This window comes from Hippocampus zosterae, chromosome 12 (genome assembly GCF_025434085.1).
Source record: "Hippocampus zosterae strain Florida chromosome 12, ASM2543408v3, whole genome shotgun sequence".
NCBI lineage: Eukaryota > Metazoa > Chordata > Actinopteri > Syngnathiformes > Syngnathidae > Hippocampus > Hippocampus zosterae.
This window is the reverse complement of record NC_067462.1, coordinates 4,053,127-4,073,663: the sequence shown is the minus strand read 5'-3', so window position 1 is coordinate 4,073,663 and position 20,537 is coordinate 4,053,127. Positions and strand designations below refer to the sequence as shown.

The following is a 20,537-nucleotide window of genomic DNA, read 5'->3' as shown; positions in this document are numbered from 1 at the left end:
CAACCTCCAATGCCCCCACCTGCATGGGGGAGTAGTTGACACAATGACAACTTGTCAATAAATCAAATACTACTTTGGATGTGTTTTTAGAAAGTCCACTTTTTTTTTTAAACAATGCTACCAGGTTTTAGTGTATATTTTTCAAGAAATATGTAAGTAATATTTTTTTAAATATTTATTGAAGAAAAATCTACATATATTTTTTAAATATGTCAATGTTGGGATTTGCTCGATATATATAAATGTATATATATACATATATAAATGTATATATATATACATATATAAATGTGTGTATATATATGTATATATATACATATATATGTATGTATATATGTGTATGTATGCATATGTATATATATATATATATATATGTGTGTGTGTGTATATATATATTCATAGCAGTGTTTAGACACTAGTAGAGCAAGATTTTCCCCCAGTCTTTGTTTTTTTTGGGGGGGGGGGGCAGGAAAAATACATTTTTTTTCTAATGGGAAATTTACATCCTTATGCTATTTGAATTTCTCTTCTTTGACCCCCTGGCCGCCCCGCCCGCTCCCCGTAATATTTCATTTTGCAACTTGTATCTTATTTCTTGCATAAATCTTATATTCTCTCTCACTCTCTTTCTCTGTCGCTTTTTTTAAATATTCAAATAAAGCAGTCAATCAATCTCGTGGCCACATGCACGCGTGCGCACACACACACACTCTTGATACATTATTGCGTGTGTGTGTGTGTGTGTGTGTGTGTGCGCTCGTATGCTTCACATGTCTCCATCAGTGGCCCAAGGCTGTGTAATCCTCTTACTTTCTCTCCCTGCAGGGGAGGGCTGCAAAGCTCTCACTCATTACGTCGCACACTTTCCTCCTGTCATTAATGTGTGTGCGTCCGTATGTGTGTGTGAGAGAGAGAGAAGTGTGTGTGTGTGTGTCTATGTACATGCCGCCCCGCGTGGACTGAGCAGAGCAGCAGCAGCGGCCGCCCGGACGGAAGGAACCCATGCGGTCCTTGCCATGACTCGACCCGCCGAGCACATCCTTCACACTGCCTGGATTTTGCTATGTGTGGCTCAGCTGAGCGCAGGTAACACACACACACACACACACACACACACACACAAGCGTATGCACTGGAGAACACTTTTTTTTTGTGTGTGTATGACTCATGTACAAGCTTGTGTCTGCTTTGTCTTACTGTCATTTATTGTTTCAAAACGCAAAATAACATCGAAATGAGTTTGGGTTAGTTGACCTCCTGCTGTGTCCCGTGCGTGTGCTAAACTCCACGAGTATTGATTCATTTGCTTTGACTGTAGCAGAACAGAGCATGAATCCACGCTTAATATAGTTCACAACGCCGCAGCGCAGCTTCTGGCAACGATATGCGCAATACGTGCGGCAAGCACACGGTGGCGACGACGACGATGACATCCATACCTGTCAACTTTTCGAAGCGCCAACCTGTATAAACTACCAAAAAAAAAAAAATCATTTTAAAGAGCAAAAAAAATCCTTATAACATACCAAAGCATTTTATATGTCAAAATAAATAATAAAACACGAAATTTTCAATATTTCTTGTAGATCTCCATAATGCAATGTCTGGTTAATGTCTAATCATCATTCTACTTAGTGGCATTACCGTGTTCAGAGTTGTATTATTTTTTTATGCGTTATTTTTTTTTTTCACCAACTCCAAATCATTTGGAGTTGGTAAAAAAAAAAAAAACGGAAATTTTCAGAATCCGTATGATTTGTGCGATACGGCCATATACGTAAGATTCACCACAAAATCCGTATGAACTACGGCTAAACCGTATGAGTTGACATGTATGGACATCACTCACTCGTTTAGCTGAGAAACTTTGAAGCGAGAGAGTATCGGCGTCAAGGAAGCGGGATGTCTTTGCCGTTTGCAGATTGAGCTTTGCTGAGTTTGTCGTTGGTGCGCCGCGTGTTGACGTTCTTGCTGCGCCAAGTGGTTACAATTTCGCTGTTCTATTTGTATACCAAAGTTGTGCATCGTTTACTTGCTTTCCACCGGAGTTGTTGCCTGGCAACCGTCAGGTTGAATGATCAAGACGTTTTGATGACTTTTTGAACTCAGACCGAGACCAGCTCGCTGCAAAATTGGTCACAAATCTGAAGGTGTCTTCTTAGCCACCCCCGACATTAGCATTGCAATATATCTCCCAAATATCATCATGCAATATGAGGATCTCACTTGACGAGATCCCATCTTTTCACCAGGTGCCATATGTGCGCAAAGTTTGGTGAGTTTTTGCTCATGTTGAGGCCCTCAAAATGGTGAATTCTTATGTTGAAGAAGAAGAATGACTTCAGAAACAATAGCGACCGACCTCTCAGTGGTCCCTGCTTGGGCCCTAATTAATACCTTCATCTGGTCTTGATAATGTGTTTGATGTTCATCTGATTTTGACCAATCAGATGCAACCTTAAGTACTCGCCAGTGTTGGGGCATTGTGATTTTCTAGGAATGGTGGATAAGTATCGTTTGGAAATGTAATACATATTGATTATCGTGAGACGTCACGAACGCATCGCTGAATATCATTCATCACGACATTTGAGCAAATTTCGCAAAATGTACAGTGAAAAAAAAAATATTTCGAAAGTATGCGTGTAACTCGGTAGCCATTCACATTCACCATCACCCAAAAAGCATCTCTTCACTCCAAAAAGGCCGATGACCCCCCCCCCCCCCCCACGCCCCGATCTCATGGTCACGCAATTAGTGTCCGAGTCTCCCCGAAATTCCACCGCGTTGCTCAAATGCCAAACTTTAACAACCGTGCGTGACGGCAAGTTCACCGAAGGCTCCCAATATGTCCCAGCAGTTGATGGAAATGACATCGGGCTCGGGGGGGGGGGGGGGGGGTGAGGTGGCGATCACAGGCGGGCTTGTCAAACAAAGCCTGACAGCAGCTCCAAGTGGAACATGAGATTAGGTGGGTGTTAAACTAAGAGGCATTACGTACTTGTATTCCTCCGCAGCCGCAGCAGCGGCAACAGCAACAGCAGCAAACGCTTAACGCGGTTGCCGTTACGTAACAGGTCTGCTTACAAACTCGCTAACGCTCCGTCAGGTGCACCGCGCGGGCAACAAACGGGGAGCTTGTGTGGAAAAATAGCAAAAATAAGAACAATAATAATGAATATTGCTTTGCAAAAATATATTTGAAAAACTGCACCCCAAAAAAAATCCCATTTACCTCAATTTTTTAATTTATTTTGGGGTTGACACAAAAAGCCATTAAATCGAAACTGCAACAAAAAAGTTTTTGTTGGATTGGCTCCACTTTATTTTGTCGCGCAGTTGCACAAAATAAAAACGAATAATCTGGATAAAGGTGATTTTACATCTACTGTAAGTAAAAAAAAAAATGTATCTGGATCCGCCGGGCACCCGCAGCGGCTCCTCTTTCCATCTGTGCACATACAGCACATTTGAGAAAGCTGTACTTGACTTGACTTTTATTTTGCGGAAGTACTTGACGAAATAAAATGGAGTCAATTCAACACAGCACTTTTTTTTTCACTGTTTCACTTTTGCTTAAATTGAACTCGCAAGCACATCCCAATATGGACAAACAAAAGTCAACGCTGTAATCTCCATTTTACAATTCAGGCGTCGGATCTCCTCCTCGTGATTGTTTTCCCGTTTTGGTTTCAGGTCTGAAATGCGTGTGCCAGCTGTGCGACAGCCAAGTGTGCGAGACGTCCGCCGACGGCGCCTGCTGGAACTCGGTGATGCTGGTCGACGGTCGCGAGGAGACGCTCAAGTCTTGCCTGTCGCCGTCGCAGATGAGAGGGCAGCTCTTCTGTTTCAGCTCCCCCAACGTCTCCAAGAGGAACTGCTGCTTCACCGACTTCTGCAACAACGAGACGCTGCACTTACAGCCCGGTACGCTCACGCGCCTGTGAAACGACTTTTGTCCTGCAACGTGTCACCGGGAAGAATTTTTTATTTTATTTTTCCACAAGTCCGCACGATGATGAGCGGTTAGCAAATCTGTCTTGCGGTTCTACTTCAAATCAAGGCCTTCTGCTTTCCTGTGTGGTATTTGTTTTTTTTTACGGAACTTGCGACCCCCCCCCCCCCGTGTTTTATTCATTATATAGATTTTTTTAAATAATCGGCCATCCGAATTTATTTATTTAGCAAACACTGTATATATATATATAGGGCGGCCCGGTAGTCCAGTGGTTAGCACGTTGGCTTCACAGTGCAGAGGTACCGGGTTCGATTCCAGCACCGGCCTCCCTGTGTGGAGTTTGCATGTTCTCCCCGGGCCTGCGTGGGTTTTCTCCGGGTGCTCCGGTTTCCTCCCGCATTCCAAAAAATATGCGTGGCAGGCTGATTGAACACTCTAAATTGTCCCTAGGTATGAGTGTGAGTGCGAATGGTTGTTCGTTTCTGTGTGCCCTGCGATTGGCTGGCAACCGATTCAGGGTGTCCCCCGCCTACTGCCCGAAGACGGCTGGGATAGGCTCCAGCACCCCCCGCGACCCTAGTGAGGATCAAGCGGCTCGGAAGATGAATGAATGAATGTATATATATATATATTTGTTTTTTGGGGGGGGCAGCGGCAGAGTATGAATGATCCAACCGACACGGCAAAGAATTGCATTTGTGATTGTCAAATCACATTTACGGATGTCGGGTCCGCAACGGCGCCTCCGATTTAATTTGGTTATGGCCGTCATCGTCATTTGTGCGTGTCCTTGCCCGGGCAGTCAATCGCTGAGGGATTTCCCACTCATTGTGGCCCCGGCGAGACGAGGTTGATGCTGATCCTGCTTAGATTGTGTGACATAACAGCGCTGGCACAGGGCATGGGAACATTTAGAAACACACACATGCGTAGAGCACACACACCTATTTATAGATATTGAGCGATTCAAGCGGTATATGGTGGCTATAAGGCTGAGAAGGGTTCATTACACCTGCAAGTTGGGCAATGGGAGTCAGCGGAAACTGTCAAAAGGTCAGAGGGAATTCTTTGCTACAAAAGAAAAGTGTTTTTTTTTTGTTTGCTGTCCATGGTATTTGCATGATTTCGTCTTTTAACTTCATAACATTGAAGTCGCGACAAGCGGGTCAGTGTGACAGTAATGATCAGAACCATAATTGGATTATTTTTGTGAGTAGATGCCCACGACGCTATACAAGGAGTCATCTATCTTCTTTCATTCATTCATCTTCCGTACCGCTTGATCCTCACTAGGGTCGCGGGGGGTGCTGGAGCCCATCCCAGCCGTCTCCGGGCAGTAGGTGGGGGACACCCTGAATCGGTTGCCAGCCAATCGCAGGGCACACAGAGACGAACAACCATTCGCACTCACACTCACACCTAGGGACAATTTGGAGTGTTCAATCAGCCTGCCACGCATTTTTTTTTTTTTGGAATGTGGGAGGAAACCGGAGCACCCGGAGAAAACCCACGCAGGCCCGGGGAGAACATGCAAACTCCACACAGGGAGGCCGGAGCTGGAATCGAACCCGGTACCTCTGCACTGTGAAGCCCACGTCCTAACCACTGGACTACCGGGCCGCCCATCTATCTTCTTATCTATATATATATTGCGCGTCGTCCCGCACGCGGTCTATCCTTCCGTCTGTCCCTTTTCAAAACGTACCTACTTCACCGCGCCGCTGCGCACCGCCACTGCGCCGCTCAGGCAGTGGCTCACTACGATTGCGCGGGCATCTTGGCGAAAAAATGTTGTCTACCCACAAGCATTGCAATAAAATTGTTAGATATTTAGTAGAGCTAAACTTTCTCTTTATTTTCGCGATAAGCAATGAAGATGAACAAAAAGTTGAACCAAGCAACAACACTTTTGCGGGCCGAAGCGAACCACCACCTTACCAGCCTTCCGCAGGAACCAGCTAGTAAATTATAATGGGTTGCACTCAAAAAAACCTGCATATATTTAAAAAAATGAATAAATAATGAAGCACTTAAAAAGGTTGTTCTAAAAACCCATGAAAACAAAAACTCGATGATGAAAGTTCACTTTTTTTTTTAATTTTAGTTTTTCAACAGCAGGACATGTACGGTATTTAGGCAAAAGGCCGACAACGTCTTGGGAAACTGTGATGGAGTTCAACTTCTCATTGGGCCATCTGCACGTTCGAGCCAACAAACGCCAGTCAAGTGTCACCAGCCATAATATTAGGGAACATTTTCAACTCTAATAAATGGACTGTGTGCAGTGCACCCCCACCCCCCACCCCCCACACCCCGTTTACAAGTTCTTCAAGATGCGAGCTGTTTGGGTGATTTTATTTATTTATATTGCGCTTCGATTTGTGCACGCCGTTTTGTTTGTGTCCGCCCACGGAGCCAAATAAAGGTCAGGCAAGATTTGACGTTTGTTTTGTTTTTGGGCAACGTTTCTGCATGTGCTCGATAAATAAAACTGAGATGAGGCAATCGTTTTTTAATTTTTTTTTAATTTGACTCGGTAAAGCACGATCTGGATTAGGCTCGTGTTTGACCAGCTTGCCTTGCCTTTGGTCACCAGAGAGGCCTTTGGAAACCGGCGACGGTGGCAGCAGGCTGCAGTTGGCCGCGGTGATCGTGGTGCCCTCGTGTCTGCTGTGCGTGGGCGTCGCGGTGGGGGTGTTGGTGGCGCAGCGCCAGCGCTGCGTCTACAGCCGGGCACGCAAACATGACCCGGAGGAAGCCCTGGACGAACACATGCTCATGTCTCCTGACAAATGTCTCAAAGATCTCATCTACGACATGAGCACTTCCGGCTCGGGATCAGGTTGGCCGGTCTTCGCTACTTTGTATTACATGCTGATATATAATTTTCTTATTCTTATTTTAAATGCTTCGTTTTAGGTTTTTTTTCGCCAATGTATGGACTGTTTTTTGAGAAAAGGTCGAAACTATTGTCATAAAATTATTTAAACTACAATTCTCAAATGACAATGTATGATAACCGACAAACACAAAAACGGACATGTTTTCCTTTTTATTCATTTTTTTTAAATTCGTGAACAAATGATTTTTTTTCTCAATTTACTTTTCGTTATTTCGTTCCTATTGGTTAACTGTAATCATCTCGTAGGGCTTCCACTGCTGGTCCAACGAACGATAGCGCGGACCATCGTCCTCCAGGAGAGCATCGGGAAAGGTCGCTTCGGTGAGGTTTGGCGAGGAAAGTGGCGAGGAGAGGACGTGGCTGTCAAGATCTTCTCCTCCAGGGACGAGAGGTCTTGGTTCCGCGAGGCCGAGATTTATCAGACCATCATGCTCAGACATGACAACATCCTGGGCTTCATTGCGGCTGACAACAAAGGTAACGGAACCTGAAACAGTTCAGCTGGCTCCCTCTAGTGGCCGGCGAAAAATCACCAAAATTAAATGTTAGTTGGAGTTCAGATTTTTATTTTAATTTAACCTTTATTACTATATTTTAATTGAGTCATTATTATATCATTGAGTCATATGATTGGTTTTGTTTATTTGATCCGTTATTCAACCTCGCCAAAACAAATATTTTCGAATTATACAATACAGCACAACCGTCCTCCGTTGTGGGTTCTGGATTCTCGGTCCTGCATATTTTGCGGGTCACCACTGTCATATAACATCGAGACGGAGGAGAACGATAGCCGGTAGCTTTCTATTGACCACGTACGGTGTGTTGCAGACAACGGCTCGTGGACGCAGCTGTGGTTGGTGTCCGAGTACCACGAGCACGGCTCGTTATTTGATTACCTGAACAGGTACACCGTGTCGGTGGAGAGGATGGTCGTCATCGCTCTGTCTGTAGCCAGCGGCCTGGCTCATCTCCACATGGAGATTATTGGCACACAGGGTAGGTGTATCGGAAACACACACACACACAGCACTCAACTGCCACCATAAGAAACATATTTGCAACTTATTCCATTTGAGTGCAGCACAACAGCGAAATGCTGCTTCACCATGTTTACTTTGAACTCTGGGCTCCACTAATTTAGCAGTTTCAGCAGACCTCAGAGCTCCATTGGAGTTATCCCCCCCCTGAAATGAATCAGGGCCTAAACCATTCAGCTATTTAAAGACCAGTAGCAGAATTTTAAAATCTTTGTTCTGGTTCAGAACCTTAATAATCTGCTCTGTTTGCAGGGAAGCCAGCCATCGCTCATAGAGACCTGAAGTCAAAGAATGTGTTGGTGAAGAAGAACGGCACGGCGGTCATCGCCGATTTGGGCTTGGCCGTGAAACACGACTCTGGCACCAACAGCATAGACATCCCCAGCAACCACCGAGTGGGAACCAAGAGGTTGGACATATGTCACTGACCCCGCACACTAGCATGATCCAAAAACTGTATCCAGCTATCCAGGATGGAAAGTGCAAGGATGGACTTTGGCTTCATGTTTCACTCCCAGGACGTCAATAGTCCTGTTGCCTTCTGCAGGTACATGTCCCCTGAAATCCTGGACGAGACCATCAACATGAGCAACTTCGAGTCGTTCAAGCGGGCCGATATCTACTCGTTGGGTCTAGTGTACTGGGAACTGGCCCGGAGATGTTCAGTCAGAGGTGCGGCGCCTTCCGCCATTCTCACATTCCAGGTTTTCATGGTTCAAAATTCACCGCCAAGTCTTTTCGTGCAGGACTTCACGAGGATTTCCAACTGCCTTATTATGATCTGGTGCCTTCAGATCCCTCGGTGGAAGACATGAGGAAAGTGGTGTGCGAGCAGAAACTGCGACCGAACATTCCAAACCAGTGGCAGAGTTGTGAGGTGAGCTTTTGAATCCGACGGCAATAATCATTTTCATGCTCATTCTGCAATGCCTTAAAATGCCAAAAGATGGCGCCAAAGTCGTGACCATATTGAGCATTTGCTGAATTTGAATTTGTGGAATTAAGTTTAGCCTGGGTTGTTCCAAGAAATTACAAAGAATTTTCGCCGCATGTACATTTTTCTGATGTTCAACATAACAAATGTTTTTATTGTGTTGAAATCAAAAAAGAAAGCCTCATGTTTCTCTGCATACTGTGTTGACAAGCTAGGCTCTGCGCGTCATGGGCAAACTGATGCGAGAATGCTGGTACGCCAACCCCGCCGCCCGCCTCACCGCCCTGCGGGTCAAGAAGACTGCCGCTCAGCTTTCCGCCATCAGAGACGTCAAAGAGTAGATTCATTGGTTAGCCCTACGATGGGTTAGCGACGGTGCTGCTGGATTAGGACCACCCCAGGAAGGTACCGTCCCGGGCCCACTTAGTCTTCGGAATAGAACCACAGAGAGTCGATTGAGGTTGCTGTCGGTGCCAAAGGAGAATTGGGAGATGCCTGTGGGAGCTTAGCACCACTTTGTATGGTTATTAGAACCAAAAAGGTTGTATTCAAAACATAACAATGTATAAACCTTTGCTACCTCGCATATTGAAGTGCCAGAAAATCGCTCCTAGTCAGTCACCTTGTTGTGCCATGTCTTGTAGAGGAACACAGTGTTGTAAAAAGTAAGTAGCGTGCTATTTGCAAAGGTCACTCAGTCAGTCAGCCATACTTACCGTATAAATGGCACTCGCATAGGACATCTCGGACAATGTGCATGTTTTTTTTTTAAAATGAAAAGTCCAAAGTATTTGTGGAAAGAGAGGCGCTTTGTATTTTGCACCCCAAATAACTTCCCCCTTCTTTAAAAGGGGGATGAATGGCAGCGGAATCTCAAAGGGTTAAATATAGTCCTTTCCGTGACTCGGATCAACATTTTATTTGGAATTTTGAAGGATTTTTTTTTTCAGTCGGAAATAAGTGAACCAGACTTCATTACATTTAAATCGCTGTAAAGTGAAAACAAATATGTAGTGTAAATTTGACCCACCCCCAACAAGTGTTATTAACAACCATCCTAGCTCACTATTGCCTCTTGATGATTGGAATTACAAGATAAGTTACAAAAAAAAGTATTTTCTTAAGACTTGAACGTCACACACACTGTATGAATGTTTAAAAGAGATTTTGCACAGATGTAAAAGCATTCCGTTGCCGAAAAGACCTGGGTGCTAGTTTTTGGGACAGACCGAAGCTCATCCATGAATGTGAAATGTATGTTTTGTTTTTTTTTGTTTTTTCCCACTATGTGTTTTTATTTTGATTGTCAAAAACCAAAGTTGCCTGAAAACCAGACGAATGTTATTTGGAATAGGGAAAACATTGCCTAAGGCTGCTTTAGGAGAACCCCACGTATGTAAAAGTACTTGAAAAGGATGTTGAAGAAGGGAAAACGTACTTTGGGTGTGTTTGGACTTCAACATTGAACTTGAATCTCTTGGCGTTTGTCGTTTCCAACCACACTGCGTTTATCCAACCATTTATGTGCACTTGTATTCAATTCAGCAGGAACAGGACATTTTTTTTGTTCATGGTAGCATGCTGAAGGAATCCAAATGCAGTATTAACAAATGCACTTTTTTTTGGGGGGGGGGGGGAGGCTTGATTTTTGAATCATTGCTATCAAAGCTTTAAACTTCCCTTGTGTCAAAACGGCTTTTCTGTGAGAGTCAAATATGCAGTCTTGAGATCAGAACGGCATTGTAAAGTGGAGGGCTTTTGAATGTACAAGTTCTTCGATCATCTCTTGTCAGAAATACAAATCATTCATGTCATTCATGCGACTGTTGACCCCCAAAGTTGTAAAATTCAGAATAGCACCCCGCACTTGGAGTGGCCCTCGATGAGTTTTTGGAAAAATAAAAAAGGGAAATAAACTCGGCGGGTTTTAGTTGTAATACAAGTGTTCACCACTAGATGGCAGCAATCACTCACCAGCACCTCAAACCCTCAAGACTGTCGTTGTGCATCAAAGAAAATGCAGTTTTACCGATAAAATAGGCAGCAGATTTTATGCATGCCAAATTTAAACGCAAACCATCTGTGTTGTTTGCTGAGAGACGCCGTCAGCCATAACAGATTTCCACATAAGTGGCCACTACAACACACGTCTCAAAAGTGCAAAACAACAGAACCATTGACGGTTCGTTTGAAGCCAATAAGGACTTCAAAACATGGATCTACTCGAGTATAATAACAATGTTACAAATGCGTGTGGTGGCTTTATTGGACAAGTGGCTGTTGTGTGTTGGTGAGTGATTTGGCCTATTAATTTGCCGATTTAGCATGTTTTTTTTTTTTAGTATAATGTTAATTAATACAAATTCGATCAAAACATTATTTCTTGCACTGAATGTTTGGTTGCTGTTCAGCAGTTTTGTGCCATCTTTGAATGGAGGATGTTATCCAAGAGAGCCCTTTGCACAAGGAAAAAAAAAACGTTGGCTTTGTTGTTGAAGAGCGGATCTTTTATTTTTGCATTTGAAACTTACCATATGTGATATTGTTCAATTAAATAAAAAAGAAAAGAAAGGCACATGCATGAGTATTATATGTTGCGTTATTTATTAAAATCAAGCCAATAAAGTGTTTGTTTTTTTTTCCGAGTGAGGAGTACGTGATCCCTTCTTAACTTTTTGATTATTGCCGGCCGTGACTCATTCTCGTCTTTCTGTGTTCTTCATACGTTCGCGACGCGAGGACGTCCGTTAGACAGGAAACCGGGCTTGCGGTCGTCAGCGCCGCGTTGATTTGAGTCAAGTTCAAATGTGGTTTGCGCAGCATTTCATGGGAAACATCTTTTCAAGGTCTTCATTCGTATTAGAAACTTGATTTGGGGTTTTCAGTACTTCTGCGCAACAGAATGACCTCACGTACAACCGCTGTGTTCTCTTAGATAATGCAGTCGTGGTTCCCCCCGAAAAATATTGCTCTGATTTGTTTTGCTGGTCTCTTTAATTTTGATATGGAAAGGTTGTGCTGGAGGATCATTTTTAATTTTTCTTTTTTTTTATTGTTTGGTGTCCACCTGGTGTTGCTCGTGTCCGCCATGCCGCTCCCTCCATGCACTCGCGTCTTGTGCAGGTGTACTTTGTTGTCTCGGGAGTTTGCTTGCTTGGTTTCGTTCGGTGTTTGCGGGTTCGTTGTTGTTGTTGTCTTTTGTTTGCAAAGCTCATCATATTCCACGAGTTTCTTTGTCACTTTGAAAGTCGTTTTAGTGTTTTTTTTAGTACGTAATACTGGACACGGGAATTTACGCGTGGACAAAACAAACATCTTGGAGTTTCCATTGTGCGGATTCCTAATATTGTAGCCGTACGTCGTACATGACGTGAGCATATTTATTCAAAGAACCAAAAAAAAACAAAACGGAAGCTTTGATTTACTTCCAAAAGAATATGCATGTGGATTTTGCTCAATCCGATCCAGCCCGTACGATGGGACTTTGATCGTGATGATGCCGTGAATATTTTGGGGGCTCTCAATACAGGGAGTGACACAGGAGGGGGTGTGGTGGGGTAGGGGGAGGTTGCCTTCAATAAATCTTCCTTTTGATCGTCCCCATAAGGCGGCTGAGCCTTTCTGCATGGAAGCATGCGAGCTAAAAAACCTTCTGAAGCTTGCAGGTGTTTGTCACGCTTTGCTTGTTACCGACACTCGCTGCATCAAATTGCTGAGACTGCCCAAAAGGAAACAATAACTGTCTCAAGGGGGAGTGACTGACCCCCGTGCTTTATTTTCCCCATCAGACCATGCATCTTCTCGTACGTAAAGAAACTTTACAATGAGATCAGTAGGTAAGCAGCTTAGAAAAGTTGGTGGGAGTACCTTGGCAAAAAGTCAACTTTTAAGTACTTTTAAGTACTTTTAAGTTAATTTTTAAAAGTAAGCATACAACTAATTTAATTGTACTAGTAAAAAGTGCTCAGTATTTATTCAATCTAAAACAAGTAACCTTATTTTTTTTACTGCTGGTTAGTGCAGATGAAAGTAAGCTGAAAAGTACATTCGAAAGCATTTGGAAATAAACAAACTGAAGACAAAAAAAAAAGTAGCAGCTTTTAAAAAATACCACAAAAAAAATTAAATCAATCTTACATATGGAATTAAGTATTTAAAAATGCTATAAAAGACCTTAATCAAAGGAAAGGGAAAGAAGCCTAGCTTGAAAAGCATTTACACTTGGGCTTGACTGTTGGCATCTTTATTCCATTTGTGTGCGGCGTAACAGCTGAATGCTGCCTCACCATGTTTGCTTTGAACTCTGCGCTGTACTAATTGACCCGATCAAGTCTGCAGTCTGCAGAGCCACACTGGCTTTACATTCCATTAGCGTTTTCACCTTTTCACCTCATGAAATAAGTTTGGGTAATTCAGTTAGAAATAATATTGTTCACAGGTGGCTCGGTGGTCCAGTGGTTAGCGCGTCAACCTCACATGGGTTCGATCCCGGCTGCGGCCTTCTTGTGTGGAGTTTGCATGTTGGACCCGGGTTTTCTCCGGGTACTCCGGTTTCCTCCCACATTCCAAGGCTGATTGAACACTCCAAATTGTCCCTAGGTGTGAGTATGAGTGTGGATGGTTGTTCGTCTCTGTGTGCCCTGCGATTGGCTGGCAACTGATTCAGGGTGTCCCCCGCCTACTGCCCGAAGACAGCAGGGATAGGCTCCAGCACACCCCGCGACCCTAGTGAGGATCAAGCGGGTCATAAAATGGATGAACACTGAAAAGTTGATCTTATTTGATCTCTATTGCTCATGCAGGGCAAATGGAGACAATGCAGTGTAACGACTGTGTCGCACAGCACATGCACTTGTGTGCTCACTCGACTGTGACACCTAAAAGAGAACCTCTTTATTCCTTTACATTCACCTTTATTGTTTAATTGTTTTCATACAAAGCATGGTTTACCAACAAACAAAAAAAAGTTGGAAACGAATACTGATGAACCCCGCTGACACGCGGTTGACCCCCGCCGACCCGCGGTTCGTCACCTGTACATTCACCTATTGGCAGATTAAAAAAAATAAAATTAATGTAAATATTGATCTTTAACAACACCTGTTTTTTTTAAGTGAATGTTAGTCAAAGAACATTTCTTTTCGGTCGACAGGTCACGATGCACGATGCGTGGGTGCGCACGAGCGCCTCGCAACGTCAGTTGACGTCCACATCCGCTTTGACGCGTTTCGGCGTTCAGACGCAGCGTACGCGCACGTACGCGCACGCGCACGCCCCCGTCAAACAAACGGCCCAACTGCTCGACAGATGCAGCATGACGATGCTCTGAAACGCATCCGCTTCTTTCGGGTTCCGACTCGAACCCAATTTTTGGCCTCCCCCCCCACACCCCCCTCCCCACCTCCTGCCCCCGCTCCACCTCAAGTCCGGCATGAACCCCGGCGGACGTCCATCCCTGGCCGGCGGCGCCGAAAGGAAGAAAAGCTCGCTGTGGTACAGACGTTCACTGAGGGGCAGCAACGACCATTCCAGACACCGACACAACAGCGACTCGCTGCCCAGAGCAACCAAGGTGAGACTTAATAACACTTACGTTGTGATTTCCTCAACCAAACTTGTTTTTTTTTTACAACCACGTTTAAGCTTTCCTTGTATCGAAAGTACGCAGAGTCTGAAAAAATCGATAAGCTACACGTGTAGAAAACTGCTTCTGTATCGACTCCTTTAGTGACCGAAAAGTAAATGAGTAGACTGAATTTTACTTGGAAATTAAAAAAAAAAAGCAAAAGTAGATTTCTACTAGAAATGATGAACAAGAGCTGCTTTGACTATTTTTGAAACCAAGAGCGATAAAAGTAGAGAAAGCACCTGGCGAGAAAACCGCTTCTGTATCGACTCCTTTATTGACCGAAAAGTAAATGAGTAGACTGAATTTTACTTGGAAATTAAAAAAAAAAAAGCAAAAGTAGATTTCTACTAGAAATGATGAACAAGAGCTGCTTTGACTATTTTTGAAACCAAGAGCGATAAAAGTAGAGAAAGCACCTGGCGAGAAAACCGCTTCTGTATCGACTCCTTCACTGACCGAAAAGTAAACGAGTAGACTGAATTTTACTTCCAAATTAAAAAAAAGGAAAAGTAGATTTCTACTAGGTATGAACAAGAGCTGCTTTTATTATTTTTGAAACCGAGAGCAAAAAAGTAGAAAAAGCACCTGGCGAATTGTCGGCAGGAAAAAGGTGTCGGTGAAAAAAAATACTCAAGTAAAAAAACGGATATATACTGAATCGACTGAAATGTACTCATCAAGTATTGATACTCAGTTACCTCCCACCGCTGAATTTAAGTTTTTTTTCCAATTGTCACACATGTTAAAAAAACTTGTGTGAATCATAAGTTAAAAAAGTACACGCTGAAATTTGGCGTATGCAGAAGCGATCCAAACAATTCTAGTTATGTTGAAGGATCGTTTTTGTCAAGTTCGATATCGAGCGGCAGATTATCCGGATTTGCTGTCAAGTTTTCAACTAATTGCCGACCGCAGTGTGAATATGTGGCCCAAAAGCTCCTGATTTGTAAAAAAAAAAATCTCATTTGTTATGTAACATGGTGGTGTTACAAGAATCCCCCCCCCCCCCCACACACACACACATGCACACACTCAACTGTGACCCTTCTTGTGATGCATTTAATTTGTACAGCACATTCATATCATTGTGAGTAAGTTTTCATGGCAGTGCAGTATTGAAGTCAAATGTGATAATTGTACAGTACAGTACATGCATCATTCATGCTTTTGCATTTCTTACTTTGCAGCCGAAACAATTCCTGGTTGACTATTCCGATCCGCAAAGGTAAACCCTCACTGTTCCTCTGATCCTATTGATTTATTTTTGAAGATGAAATGTGTTGTGGACAAACTGTGACCTTGACATTTGACATTTACTCATGCGCAGAATCACAATTGTCCTGGAAAAGGAAGACAATGACACCTTTGGATTTGAAGTTCAGGTACCTCTTACCCAGGAATCTCTTGGAGGGGGGCGTGAAATTCTTCGAAGGACCCCTCGTAATCTTAACGGCAATTAAACATAACGACTACGTCAACGCTAAAGGCCGTTGGAATGAAGAAATTGGCCATTTTTTTCCCGAAAAAGGTTGTAAAAGTACAATAGCAAATTCATGTCAGTTCAACCTTTCAAAGAACCTACACATACATTGTTGCGATAAAAAGTCATAATAATAATAATATGTGTAATATGTGTATTGTTGTGGAATTAAAGTCAAAATTGAACAAGAGTTGAACATGTAACAAAGTACATTTAAAGAAATAAAAATACATGTTTTGTTAGAGAATGACTGCAAAACATGTTTAAACTCTTGAAAAAATCAAATGCCTTTTCTGAAAAAAAGTCAAATCAAACCTAATTACTGTAATAATATGCCCCCCCCAATATATATATATATAGGCGGCCCAGTAGTCCAGTGGTTAGCACGTCGGCTTCACAGTGCAGAGGTACCGGGTTTGATTCCAGCTCCGGCCTCCCTGTGTGGAGTTTGCATGTTCTCCCCGGGCTTGCGTGGGTTTTTTCCGGGTGCTCCGGTTTCCTCCCACGTTCCAAAAACATGCATGGTAGGCTGATTGGACGCTCTAAATTGTCCCTAGGTGTGAGTGTGAGCGTGGGTGGTTGTTCGTCTATGTGTGCCCTGCGATTGGCTGGTAACCGATTCAGGGTGTCCCCCGCCTACTGCCCGAAGACAGCTGGGATAGGCTCCAGCACCCCCCGCGACCCTAGTGAGGATCAAGCGCTTCGGAAGATGAATGGATGGATGGATATATATATATATTTTTTTTCAGTCAAGAATCAAAAATCTACACAAATGTTCACAATATCAGGTTTTTGTGGTTATTTAAAAAAAAAAGACATTTTTTTTCCCCCATTAATCTGACCTCCTACCTGTCCAACCTCACCGAAAAAGAAACTATATTTTAGAAAGTGGAAGTAAAAATAAACAACTGAGAAAGTAAATGTGGTTTCACAAGTGCACACACCCTCTTGACGAGGGAGATGGCTGTTCTCGGAAATAAACCCTCCCGTTGAACGGTTCCAAATTGCAGATTGTGTTTGTGCAAAACCTTCAGGCTTCACTCAAAGCAGCTGTTTTTTTTTTTTGGTGCGGCTTTTTTCTTATTTAATAATTTTTTTTCATGAAGTTTTCCGTCGTTGCAGACTCACAGCCTGCATCTGAGGAGCAGCTCTGCCGTGGAAGTGTGCACGTTCGTGAGCAGGGTGGAGGACAACAGCGCTGCAGAGACCGCCGGCCTGACCGCAGGTGAACGGGGGCCCACTTCCTCTCAAACGTTCGACCTCATTTTACCTTTTTGCTTCTCATCCTTTTAGCGTAGACGGAGTACAACTGCACATCCGATGTGAAAACTGTTTTCAACAGGCTTCACAGACACGTCAGCCTGATTTTGGTTTGATTGTGAAAAGATGACTTGATAGACAGCAGCATGGCAGATTTTGAATTTCTTAAAGGTCGTGACGACATCATCAAGCTAACGTGCTAGCTTATGATTTCTCTATAATATAATGTAATGGGGTCATCATCGTTTTTGTCCAGGTCTGTATCATGTTTGATTCTTTCGACCCACAATTCCAAAGGCAACGTCTGAATTTCATTGGTTAATTTTTCCACAGCGCTCGTATCGAAACAGTTTTAGCTGCACGGGTGTGACCGATAACGCTGACCAGTGACTGTATTTCCTGGCCTCCAAATACTTTTTGTGGTCACGTCCTCATCGCCATCACCTCTCACCATCACAGGAGACGTTATCATCACCATCAATGGCGACAGCATCGAAGGTCTCTCTCACCAGCACATCCTCGATTTGATACGAGGATCGACCAACAGTTTAAAGTAAGTCAACATGCGCTGCACGGTTTGGAGTTTGCGGATTGGCCGATTTGAATTTGCGATCGTAAATACGAAACAAGTTTAAGACTTGCGGCTGTTGCCGCCGGATTATTTTTTTAATACATCCAAGAATCTGCCGTCTTCTGACTTTCTTTGGGAGCGAGGAAAATTATGAAATTGGGGCCCGATTGTTGATGAGCGCCTGTTCTCCATCCCAGGTTGGAGACGGTCTGCGGCAGTGTGGTGAAGTGGATCGAGCTGGAAAAGAGGGTGAACCAGCTTAAGGTGAATATCTCGCTGGCGCTTAAACCAGGACAAAAGCAATGGATTTGTAACTCGTGTTTTTTTTTTGTTGTTGTTGTCGTTGTTTTGCTTCCTGCGCAGCAATCGTTGAGTGAGAAACTGCTGGAGCTGCAAGCGCTTACATTACGGGAACAACGCCTAATCGGAGGTGAGAGGGTTCGGCCCGGCTGTCAGACCACAGCACTTCCTTTTTCACACGCGCTCTCATCTGTGCAGTCACGTAATAGGAATTGAAGCAGTTATCGCCCACGTATTTGCGCTGTACTCTTCAGAAAATTCACTAATTTGAGGCTTCACAGAATGAATTAAAAACCAGGCTGTATAGACCAGGGCGAGGCAAGTCTGGTCCTAAACGGCTGCACTCCCGCCAGTTTTAAAAGTGTCCCTGTTCAACACACCCGATTCAAATAATCGGCTCATCAGCAAGTTCTTCAGAAGCTCGATAACGGCGAACGTGATAATCAAAAATACAAATTAGCGCCAGCAATGCCCGATAGCATTTTAGGACAACTATTCACTGCAGGGCTCCGTCCCAATCCCACCAAATATTGGTCGATGACTCGCAGATTTTTGAAGTTTTCACTCACCGAGACTTTCCCGTCTTTCGTCTGCAGGCACTTTGAAGGAAAGCAACCTCTCAACAGATTCTTCAGAAGTTCAGAACTCCCCCACGGGCCACCGCAGCCTCCGCTTTTCCAGCGACAGCAGCTACAGGGGACTGATGACAGACGACAGTGACCAAGGGAGCGTGTTCGGGGACCTGAGCTCACCCAGCCCCTGCGGCGCAGCCAGCGCCACCCGAGAAGAACACTTCTTCCCGCGCAAGTATTCCTCCGGCTCCAGTCATTTCCATCACACCATCGGGCGATCCAGCAGCTCCAGCTTGGCCAGCAGCAGCGGCAGCAGCATCGGCTCGCAGTCTCCTACCTGGGATCGAGCAAGGATCACCTCTTTGTTTGGTACCCTGCCCAGAAAAAACAAACGGACCAACGTTCGGAAAAACATCCTCAAGTTGATTCCGGGACTGCATCAGAGATCGGTTGAAGAAGAGGAGACCTAAAGGGGTCGTTGCGCCACACCGCCGTGATTCCAAAACTGTCACCACTGCGTGAGAGTTTTGGAATTTCAAAAACAAACGGCTCAGGATTGGTCGAGAAATCGGTTCTGTCTAAATAATGAAAAACTGGACAATGTCATTCTTAAACAGGTACATGAAATCTTATCTAACAATTTAACCAATCATTTAAATACGAGACCTCATAGAAAACGCGGGAAAACATTGTGCTCTGTTACAGCTCTTGATAGTGTGTGGTGTACTGAAGATGATCCACAGGACAACATAAACAGAACCGTATTCCCATGGACAAACGCCATCCTAATCCCTGATCAGATTGGGATGAAAAAATAAATAAATCACTCGTAATACCACGCACCACCGGATAATCGGTCACGATCATTTTTTCAGAGCCCTGGTCACCAACGCACACCTCACACAATGATTCCTCCATTGAAAATTAGACCCAAAAAAAACTTTGCAACCAAAACTGACCCGCGAGAGATCAAGGATTAAAAATGTGTTCTTTTCACACCTGACCCACACCAAACGATAATCACACCACACAACTATTTGTACAGCCACGTGTCCCCCAAACCAAAAATCATCTGACTTACTTCCGACTGCTCTGAAACCAGAAGTTGAGTGGAACTCCCGAGAGAAACAATTTTCCAAGCAGAACAGAGACAAAAAGTCACTCTTGACACTCCACAGCATGGAATATCCGATAGAGACATTCGATAATCGAGCCGATCAATAGCAAAGCTCACGTGCGCAAAAAAATCTCAATGACAATCATGAGTCCCCCCCCCAAAAAAAAGGCTCTTACCAAGACTGCCCTGTGCGAGACTGATTTAAGAACTGCTCAGATTATCGGTATGCGTCTACCCTGCCTTTCGGTGTTTTGAGTACGTCAACGGTGGATGACAATCGGAATGTTTACGTTTCAACCTAGTGGTGATTATGTTCATGGACAGTTAGTGATCAGAACTGGCTGTTTAGAACGGACTCTTTGTCTTTTGTTTTGTTTGTTTTTTCCACACCCAGTCTGCACTTCACTGATTTCTAGCGGGTGGCACAAAAGCATTATGAAAACTGTTGTCGGATGTCAAATTCCGCAGCATCCTACTAGCTTGAATAAAAGACCGAATGCATTTCCTGCTTTCGTCGCAACGTAGCCGCCGTACATGTTTCTGAGCCACAGAGGCAATCTTCGCATAGCAACCGGAGTCGTATTTAGAACCAATAAGGGACTCTTTGCGCGACAAGAGATACAGGATGTGGGTAAGATAGGTGTGACCGCTTCTGTTTTCATTTCCATATGTGAGCTCAGCCTTTGATCTACGCATTTCACTTTTAGTGAAGCGACTTGATTTACTTCAACGTAGCTTCCTGGTACCCAAAGCAAAGCTCCTCGATCCATTCCA

General features: G+C 44.0%; 2 protein-coding genes across 6 annotated transcripts; both read left to right on the top strand.

Moving 5' to 3' along the window:
• The first annotated feature begins 469 nt into the window (after nucleotides 1-469).
• LOC127611893 (activin receptor type-1C) lies at nucleotides 470-11,362 on the top strand. Of its 5 annotated transcripts, none has more exons than XM_052082693.1 (9): nucleotides 470-1,086; nucleotides 3,697-3,927; nucleotides 6,555-6,800; nucleotides 7,107-7,337; nucleotides 7,692-7,859; nucleotides 8,153-8,309; nucleotides 8,448-8,572; nucleotides 8,695-8,777; nucleotides 9,046-11,362. In XM_052082693.1, exons 1-9 carry the CDS (start codon nucleotides 762-764, stop codon nucleotides 9,202-9,204), a joined length of 1,725 nt encoding a protein of 574 aa, XP_051938653.1. In that variant the 5' UTR covers nucleotides 470-761; the 3' UTR covers nucleotides 9,205-11,362. The 5 variants fall into 5 exon arrangements, with proteins under 5 accessions (XP_051938653.1, XP_051938651.1, XP_051938654.1 ...); XM_052082691.1 differs by having other exon boundaries at nucleotides 471-1,086; nucleotides 8,647-8,777; XM_052082694.1 differs by having other exon boundaries at nucleotides 472-1,086; nucleotides 9,050-11,362.
• Nucleotides 11,363-14,193: 2,831 nt separating this feature from the next.
• On the top strand, nucleotides 14,194-20,264 carry cytip (cytohesin 1 interacting protein). Its single transcript, XM_052082707.1, has 8 exons — nucleotides 14,194-14,406; nucleotides 15,651-15,688; nucleotides 15,791-15,845; nucleotides 17,066-17,168; nucleotides 17,663-17,756; nucleotides 17,972-18,038; nucleotides 18,138-18,204; nucleotides 18,671-20,264. Exons 1-8 carry the CDS (start codon nucleotides 14,266-14,268, stop codon nucleotides 19,114-19,116), a joined length of 1,011 nt encoding a protein of 336 aa, XP_051938667.1. The 5' UTR covers nucleotides 14,194-14,265; the 3' UTR covers nucleotides 19,117-20,264.
• Nucleotides 20,265-20,537: the final 273 nt, after the last annotated feature.

Bases quoted from the DNA above. Each gene is read 5' to 3' on its own strand.
- cytip (XM_052082707.1), top strand. From the start codon at position 14,266: ATGAACCCCGGCGGACGTCCATCCCTGGCCGGCGGCGCCGAAAGGAAG. The intron at 14,407-15,650 runs GTGAGACTTAAT...CTTACTTTGCAG, and splicing joins CGCTGCCCAGAGCAACCAAG to CCGAAACAATTCCTGGTTGA. The intron at 15,689-15,790 runs GTAAACCCTCAC...ACTCATGCGCAG, and splicing joins GACTATTCCGATCCGCAAAG to AATCACAATTGTCCTGGAAA.
- LOC127611893 (XM_052082691.1), top strand. From the start codon at position 762: ATGCTTCACATGTCTCCATCAGTGGCCCAAGGCTGTGTAATCCTCTTA. The intron at 1,087-3,696 runs GTAACACACACA...TTTTGGTTTCAG, and splicing joins TGTGGCTCAGCTGAGCGCAG to GTCTGAAATGCGTGTGCCAG. The intron at 8,573-8,646 runs GTGCGGCGCCTT...CTTTTCGTGCAG, and splicing joins CCGGAGATGTTCAGTCAGAG to GACTTCACGAGGATTTCCAA.